The sequence below is a fragment of the Tenrec ecaudatus genome, chromosome 8, assembly GCF_050624435.1.
Source record: "Tenrec ecaudatus isolate mTenEca1 chromosome 8, mTenEca1.hap1, whole genome shotgun sequence".
Taxonomy (NCBI): domain Eukaryota; kingdom Metazoa; phylum Chordata; class Mammalia; order Afrosoricida; family Tenrecidae; genus Tenrec; species Tenrec ecaudatus.
This window is the reverse complement of record NC_134537.1, coordinates 111,348,838-111,358,090: the sequence shown is the minus strand read 5'-3', so window position 1 is coordinate 111,358,090 and position 9,253 is coordinate 111,348,838. Positions and strand designations below refer to the sequence as shown.

The 9,253-nt window shown below is 43.1% G+C and overlaps 1 protein-coding gene across 1 annotated transcript; it reads left to right on the top strand.

The window, feature by feature from the left end:
- Positions 1–8,225: 8,225 nt before the first annotated feature.
- On the top strand, positions 8,226–8,817 carry LOC142454451 (small ribosomal subunit protein eS10-like). Its single transcript, XM_075555764.1, has one exon. It carries the CDS (start codon positions 8,264–8,266, stop codon positions 8,759–8,761), a length of 498 nt encoding a protein of 165 aa, XP_075411879.1. The 5' UTR covers positions 8,226–8,263; the 3' UTR covers positions 8,762–8,817.
- The last annotated feature ends 436 nt before the right edge of the window (positions 8,818–9,253 follow it).

The following is a 9,253-nucleotide window of genomic DNA, read 5'->3' as shown; positions in this document are numbered from 1 at the left end:
TCTTCTGTTTTCAGGAGCATTCTCACATCGCAGCCCTATGCCCAACAGAATGGAATAATGCATGGTCTGTGCCATCCTCACAATTGTTCCTATGCCTGAGCCCATTGATGCAGCACCTGCGTCACTCCATCTCCTCAAGTCTTCACCGCCCCTCCACTTTACCAAACACCTTCTCCAGGGACTGTACTGTCACGACAATATGTCCAAAGTATGTAAGATGAAGTCTTGCCATCCTTGACTCTAAAGAGTACTTTGGCCTTACTTCTCCCAATACAGATCAGTTTGTCCTTTGAGCAGTCCATAGTACTTTCAATATTCTTCTCCAGGACCATAATTCAAAGGCATCTATTCTTCTACAATCTTTCTTATTCAACGTCCAACTTTCATATGCATGTGATGCAATAGAGAAGACCATGGCTTGAGTCAAGCACACCTTATGCTCAAAGAAGCATCCTTGCTCTTCAGTACTCTAAATAGGTGTAGTGCAGCAGATTCACCCAATGCCCAATACATCTGTTGTTCTCTTAACTGCTGTTTCCATGAGCATTGATTGTGGATCCAAGCAAGACAAAAATCTCTGACGTCAAACTTTTCTCCACTTATCATGATGTCACCTACTGGTCCAGTGGTGAAAATTTTGATCTCACATTTTCCTTACATTGAGTTTTAATCCATATGGAAGGTTACAATCCTTGTTTTTCCTCAGCAAGTGATTCAATTCCTATTGATATTCAATAATCAAGGTTATGTCATCTCATACCGCAGGTTGTTCATAAGCCTTCCTCCAATCCTGATGCCACACTCTTCTGCATGTAATCCAGCTTCTCTGATGATTTGCTCAACATGTAGATCGAACAAGTATGGTGAGAGGATACCACTCTGATGCACACCTTTCCTGATTTTAAACCATGCAGTATTCCCTGTTCGATTCACACAACTGCCTCTTGATCCACATATTAGTTCCAAATGAGCACAATGAAGTGTTCTGAAATTATTCTTCTCAAGGTTATCCACAGTTGACTATGGTCCACACAGCCAAATGCCTTTGCATAGTCAATGAAATACAAGTAAACATCCTTCTCATATTTTCTACGTGGAGCCAGTTGCATCTGACATCAGCAGTGATATCCCTTGTTCCACATCCTCTTCTGAATCTGGCCTGAACTTCTGGCAGTTCCCTGTCAGTGTGTTGCTGTGACCATTGTTGGATGATCTTAAGTATAACTTTACTTGTGTGCCATATCAATGGTATGTTTCTATAGTTTGAGCATTCTGGAAGGAAGATGGAAAGAATACAGAGTCACTACACCAGAAAGAACTAGTCGACAGGCAACCATTTCAGGAGATAGCATATGAGCAAGAACCAAGGGTATTTAATGGAGAAATTCAAGCTGCACTGAATGCAGTAGCCTAAAACAAGGCTTTAGAAATTGACGGAATGCCCAGGAAATGTGTCAGAAAGCTGAAGAAGCACTGGAAGCACTCAGTCATCTCTGCCAGAAAATTTGAAAGACAACTAGCTGGCCAACTGACTGAAAGAGATCCACATTTGTGCCCATTCCAAAGAAAGACGACCCAAGAGAATGCTCAAATTCTGACAGTACAATATAGGATGTCCCCAGGTGATGCAAATGGCTGATTCTTTCAGCTGCCTAACTGAATACTTGTAGTTTGAGTACACGCAGAGCCTCCTCCAAAGAAAGACCTGGACATCTACTTTCAAAAAAAAAAAAATCAGGATAGAAACCTCTTTGGAGAACAGCTCTCCTCTGACACACAGAGTCTCTGTGAATCAGAATCAGTTTGAGGGCACCTGGTGGTAGCAGTGATGGTTTGCATCGTATTTCAAGTATGTCCAACACTCACAGCCTCAAGGCACCACCTCTCATCCTCTGGAGAATCGTGGGTCACCGAAGGAACTTTCCCTGTGCCAACACTGAGCAATCTCTCTCTTGGTCTGTGCTGGCTGTTTCTGAGGAGCATGCAGCGAGTCCACTTCCAGAAACTTTCCTTTCTTTTTCTTGTTCTGTAAACCAGCAACTTGGCTGGGTTGCATCTTTATCAAGTGTCCAAGTCTTGTTGGGCAAATGTTCAAAGTCAGATCCTGGAAGACAGACTCTGACAGGGAGACAAATTAGCAACACCTGCTCTAATTTAGTGAGGAGACTGTGCCCAAAGTCAGTGAAAATCTATCGGGTGATGAATGTGTGGTGTTTCGAAGAGCCACCAACCCATCTGTCAATCAGTAATGACTTACTGAATTCTCCAAATGCATCAGTCATCATGTTATATAGGTAGGACATATAAAGGATTGGTCCCTGCCCTCAATGAGTAAATAGTCTCCCTGGGAAAACTGATCAAGAGTCATTTTTTTAAAAACACCTGCCATTGAGTCGATCCTAACTTGTTTTGACTGTATATGATTTCTCAAGCTGTAAATCTTATGGGAGAAAATAGCCTCATCCTTTTCCTAAGAAGTGGTCGGTGGGTTTGAACTTCCAACCTTGTGGCTAGCAGTCCAAGGCTTACCCAGCATCACCACCAGAACTCCTCAAGAATCATAGAACCATAACATTTTAGAGTTTAAAGTGATCTTAAAGTTCATCGATTCTGATTTCCATCCTAAGGTTGTGTAAAAGATATTTGTGGCAGTTACATAATCTCCTGTCAATTTGCAAAGGGGTGAATTCTAACCTGTCAATCAGGTTGCAGCATGATGACCTCATTTGGAGGCATGAAGGAGATAAATAGCAGACTGGAGGCCAGATACACTCTCTCCCTGCAAGACATTCTTGTTGTCAAGACACACAGAGCTATGGTGATGGCAGCCAGAGCCTTGGAGCTGGAGGAGCCACACGCAGACCCACGATAGCACTATGATGCTTCCACCGCTGCTGAATCCACAAGATTTTCCACCCACTGGCCTGTGACCTTCCTGCACTTCCTGTGTTGTATGAGTCTGAAGAAGAATTTATAGACTGGTATCAGACATATAGGCTAATATCGGACTTATGTACTTGATCTGGACTGGGCTGGGATGTTTTCTTAATATACAACTGATCTTTTCTATAAAGCTCTTTCTTATACACATATGAGTCTCCCTGGATTTGTTTCTCTCGTCTACCCAGACTAACACAATAGTAGATGGGTTTAAAAACTGATAGCTGTCTAGCAATATACGTTGAACATCTTATCTATAAGAAGCAGTTCCTGGGAAAGGACATGTTTGATAAAGTAGAGGGTCATAGAAAAGGAGGAAGACCTTCAGCAAGATGCATTGGCACGGTGGCTTCAACAGTGGGCTCAAAGGTATCAACAATTGGGAGGACGGCCCAAGACCTGTTGGTGTTTTGTTCTGTTGCACATGAGCCGCTGGGAATTGGAATGGACTCAACGAGGCATAGCAGCGACAAAAGCCAAATTATGAGACACTAACTCCATTGCTGTCAACTTGATTCTAACTCACAGCCACCCATGTGTACAGAGCTGCATGCCACAGGACTTTTACAGCTGTGGACTTTGGAAGCAGATCACCAGACTGGCCTCCCCAGACACCGCTCAGTGACTTTTAACTTGGTCAAGCACTGTCCTGTTTGCTACCAAGGAAAATGAGATGGGAACAATAGTGGCTATTGGTCAGTACAAGTCAGAGCTTAGAGAGTGAGTTCAGTTCTAGTCACTGGAATTCCAATCCTAATTCTGTTTTGATATTGTTGAAATTAGTATTAAATGGGGAGATATGAGAATTAACTGTGAGGATGCATGCAAAGCACATAGTACAGCGCTTGAACGATTGTTGTGGTGGTGCTGTGAGGTGCTGTTGAGTGGGTTCTGACTCATAGCTCCCCTATGTGCAATAAAACAAAGCACCGCCTGGTCCAGCGCATCCTCACAGTCGCTGCTACAGCCCCCGTGTCAGTCCATTGCCTTGCCAGGCTTCCCCGTTTCACTGCCCCTCCACTTTATCAAGCATGATGTCCTTTTCAAGGTCCTGGACCCTAGTCACAAAACATCCAAAGTGTGTGAGACAAAGTCCCCCCATCTTTGCTGCTAAGGGTCATTCTGGCTGTGCTTCTTCCAAGACTGCTTTGTTTTGCTGGCCCTTCAGGGTGCTGGCCGCCTTCCTCACCAGCCCCACCATTCAAATGTGTTGATACTCCTTCAGTCATCCTTATTCATGATCCAGCTCCCACATGCAAAGGAGATGATTAAAAATACCACAGCCTCCCTTTTGACCCATGTTAAAGTTATCGCAATTTGAAAAAGAAAAGAAATGAAGAAGAAATACACATGAATTAAGCCTCCAGTGAATTAACTCTGATCATCGAGCAGGGACATGAATACCCTTGCTATCATGCAGAGCCCATGGGAAAGTGGATTATTGCAGATCCAGTTAGGATAAAATCGTACACTTTATTCATTGATCTCCCTTTTGAGTCATTTTAAATTTGTTTTACTTTTAATATTTTCTGTTTTCTTTTATTCACATTTAATATCCCTTATTGAGATACATCAACATTTCCAAACTCTAAGTGCAATCAAAGGTAACCAAAGGAATTTAAAAAATTCAAATGCAATTAGGAAACAGGATATTATTTTATTTTAAATTCTTAAATAGGTAGATTTTTAAAAATAATTTTATTGGGGGGTCGTACAACTCATCACAATCTATACATACATCCATTGTGTCAAGCACATTCATTCTGCTTTCTTTTCAATTGTGGTTTTCCTCTGTTTTACTTTGTCATTGTTATTGTAGTTGCTGGCATGTTTTTCTGAACACAAAATCCAGGATAGATGAATCTACAGAGACAAAAGCTGGATTAATAGTTTCTTGGGGGTATGAAGGGGAAGTTGGGGGGAAATGGGGAGCCAGTTTCAATGAGTATAAGAAAGAAGAAAATGTTCTAAAATTTGTGGTGGCGATGATTGAGCTTAATATGATTGAGCTATTGAATTGTGTGATATATGAATAAAACTCCAATAAAACTGTTAACAATAATCAGGATAAAAAATACTATGGCTTGGGTCAGGCACACGTAAGTCCACGGTATCCCTGCTCTTCGCCACTAAGGAGGGAGGTCTTGTGCGGCAGGTTTGTCCAATGTGACGCATCATTGGACTTGCTGACTGCTGCTGCCACGAGCATGAAGCGTGCATCCAAGCAAACTGTAATCCTTAACAAGTTCAATCTTTTCTCTATTTTTATCGTGATTTACATACTGGTCCGGTTGTGAGGATTGTCTGTTTGTTATTGTTTTGTTTTGGGCATTGTCATTTGTCTTAATCATATATATATATATACATATATATATATATATTTAAATACTTTTATTGGGAGTTCTTACATCTCTATCACAATCATCCATTGTTTCAAACACATTTGTCCATATGCCGCCATCATCATTTTCAAAGCATTTTCTTTCTACTTGACCCCTTTCTATCAGCTCCTCATTTTCTCCTTCCCCCTTCCCACCCACCCTCCCTCATAAACCCTTGACAAGTTATAAATTATTATTTTCATATCTTAAATCGTCTTCTGTTGCCCTTCACTCACTTTTCACCCACAGTGCGTGAACTGTGCCTGGTCTGACCCCATCACATTGAGGCAAAACACTGAGGGCATGCAACAGAGCAGCAATGGGAGCAATGTGATCAAATCCCCAGGGAATGCCAGAAATAGACTTTGGAGACAGAGTGTGACAGACAGACCTTGATTTATTTATAGGCTTTTCCATTTTTGTCAGTGGCTTTCTTTTGGTTGTTGTTATTTTGTTTTTGGTTGTTGCTGTCATTGTTTTGTTGGTTTTTACTTCCTTTGTTGATTTGTTGGGCTTTGCCTGGTTTTTGCACTTATTAATGTCTCTGCATGTCTATCTAGATAGATGGGATAAACAATTTGGAGGCCAGAAGAACAGGAACGATGGTTTTGAGGGATACAGGAGAAGGGGTGGGAGAAAGGAGTGGGGGGAGGGGGGAACCAAGGGACAAGGGAACAACAAGTGAACTAAAATCAATGGAGAGAAGGACTTAGGATGCTTAGTGGGGCTTAATCAAGGGCAGTGTAGCAGCGAGGTTGTTTTTGTGTGTGTGTGTGTGTTTACACTGAGTTGCAATCTGTTCTGAAGCCTTCCATTTTCATTTGTAACAGCTTCAAGCCTGATCAAAATGTCCAAAACCAGTGCAGTTCAGCTTACTAATATGTAGGATGTTTATCTTTATGAATTCCATTTCATTTGTGACAACTTCCAATTTTCCTAGATTCACATTTCGTACATGTACCGATTACTAGTGAATGTCTGCAGCTGCTGCTTCTCCTTTTGAGGTATGCCCCATACGCAAATTAAGGCCCCCAAACTTTACTTCCTCCACATCATTATGATCAGTGCCACTCAGAAAGCAGGTTTTCTTCAGTTGTATTTTGAGTGTTTTCCCTCTTAAAGTAACTCATCTGCCAACACTCTATCTGATCATGTGCCACTGTGATTCATAAGGTTTTCAGTAGCTAAGCCCTCAGAAGTGGACAGCCTATTCCTGCTTCAAAGTCTGTTCTTAGATTAGACGCTCCACTGAAACCTGCTCACTGTGGGTGGCCCTGCTGGTATTTGAAATACCGGTGACATAGCTTCCAGCATCACAGCAACACAAAAGTCACCACAGTGTGACAAGCTGGCAGACAAGGGGTGCTAACACATAATAGGTGTCATTAGAGATGAACTCTTAGAAGAGTTGACTCCTTTCCTGTTCCAAGCACTGAACATGATCTTCTCATACTTCCTCTTCTTTTTGTGCCATGGGATTTTCTGAAAAGTAGCTATTTGAAGACTTTGAGTAGGATGAAGTGTGATGAGTCATATCTGCAGAGAGATGGAGGATATGTAGAATAAAATATGATTGCAATTGGATTAAAATTGGCTGTCCTTCATTTAGGTCCCCATACCCAGTCTAATTGGCCATGAGTCATGGAAGGGGCAAACTAAAACCAGGAGTACTCTGATTGGGGTAATTTTCCTCCCTACCCCCACCCCCAGAAAAAGGATATAAGGTATGAGGCACTCTGATGTACTATAGATGAATTTGTCTTAACCCTTCCTTAATAGATTTATATGTTTAACATGTACCATCTTCAGGATATTTAGAAAGTTCATCTATAAGCTTAGTAAGTCTACTAGTCACTCTAAAAATGAGTATATCCTGTCTTTTTCTTTCTTTCTTTTTCTTTCTAAAACTTCAAGAGTTCTGATTCAATAAAATAGCCTTTCTAAAACTTCAAGTGTTCTGATTCCAAGAATCATGCTTTCCTTTACTTCAGAGATCTGTCCCGCCCATTCTCAGTCTTTGCCTCTCTGGACTAAAGACCCATGATATTTCCCATCTTCTTTGTTCTCCATCATTTCATCAACCTACCAAATGGCGATGGCCTCTGCGGCCTCTTGATGGCCGTCTTGGGTCCCAGGAATATGACGCATGCACAGCATTTCCTGGGTAGAAAGTCAGTGCTTTGTTCTCAGAGATCGTTCAGAAGAAACCAGCCTCATACTACATAGTGTGACCACACAGGTCCTGTCATACAATCAGCCAAGTGGTCACTCATTGACATTCTCCTCTGATCCATTCTTGAAGGGACAGACACCATGTCCAAAGCTCTCTGAAAATGACTCCTAGCAGAGCAGAGCACCTTCCCCTTGCTGTGCGGCTGTTCTCTGCCAGAGGTAAGAATCAGTCAGAAGTAAAGCTGTCCCCCCCCCCTTTTTTTGCAGCCCAGAGAATTCTAATCCTAGGGTAAGCGTGCACATACCCCGAATGCATGCAGGGCACGGATTCTGACAAATGAATGACATAGCCCCAGTTGTGGAGACAGAGCTGTTCACAATCTTCTGGCTTCATCCTAGAGCAGTAGCGAGAAGCTTTTCATCAATGCCAGTCCCTCTGATTACACCCCTAAAGCATAGCTGCAGTGTGCAATTTCCTTCCAAACAGCATGAACTTAAACCTACGTGAAATGAACTAGATTGTGTTCATCAAAATAGCTCCAGCAATGATACAAACAATTCCATTTCTTATGTTCTAACACAAGACTTTTCAAGGTTTAGACTAAAAATTCTCACCGAGCATTTACCTTTACTTTTCCCTGCAGACACACCATGTATACTTTCTCCTCTTCCTTTCTTTCTGCTTATCAATCTATCTTCTACATTGCTCATAAAATGTACCTTCTCCCGCTTCCTTTCCCGTCCCGGCTCAGCACGCAGCGGTCGTCGCGATGTTGATGCCCAAGAAGAACCGCATCGCTATCTATGAGCACCTTTTCAAGGAGGGGGTAATGGTGGCCAAGAAGGATGTCCACATGCCCAAGCACCCCGAACTGGCGGACAAGAACGTGCCCAACCTTCACGTCATGAAGGCCATGCAGTCTCTCAAGTCACAAGGCTACGTGGAGGAGCAGTTTGCCTGGAGACATTTCTACTGGTACCTTACCAACGAGAGGATTCAGTACCTCCGGGATTACCTTCACCTGCCCCCTGAGATTGTGCCTGCCACCCTGCGCCGCAGTCGCCCCGAGACTGGCCGGCCATGGCCCAAAGGTCTGGAGGGTGAGCGGCCAGCCAGACTGACCAGAGGAGGGGCCGACAGAGACACTTACAGACGGAGCGCTGTGCCGCCTGGTGCCGACAAGAAAGCTGAAGCTGGGGCTGGGTCAGCAACGGAATTCCAGTTTAGAGGCGGATTTGGTCGTGGACGTGGTCAGCCACCCCAGTAAAGTCGGAGGGGATGCTTTTGTGGTGAATAAACCTGTAGCCAGAAAAGAAAAAAAAATGTACCTTCTCCCTCCTTCCCTTTCTCTCTTCCTCCGTCTGTCCCTCCCTCGTTCACCTTCTGTTCCTCTGTGTGTGTGCATTCTGCTAATTCTCTCACACTGAAAGCTGAGCAAGCAACTGAGGCCAGCCTGCATCCCTGGAGTTCTACAGTGTTGGCTTTGGTCTCAGTGATAATCCTATCATCCTTTCTTTGTTTTCACAATGTCTCAATGTCGCACTCTGCCACGTTTCACTAATAATGCCTTATAAGCACCAACAGAAGAAACACAGAAGAGAAGAAATAATAAAAACCAATCGGCACAGAGCTTAACTGTCTGTGCTCATTAAATGTGTGCATGTCACAGATCCATTAGCCTGAGCTGCCACAGCTTCATGAGCCCCCCTGCTTATCGTGAAAGTACAGAACACTCCAAACAAACTCGCTGTCATCAAGT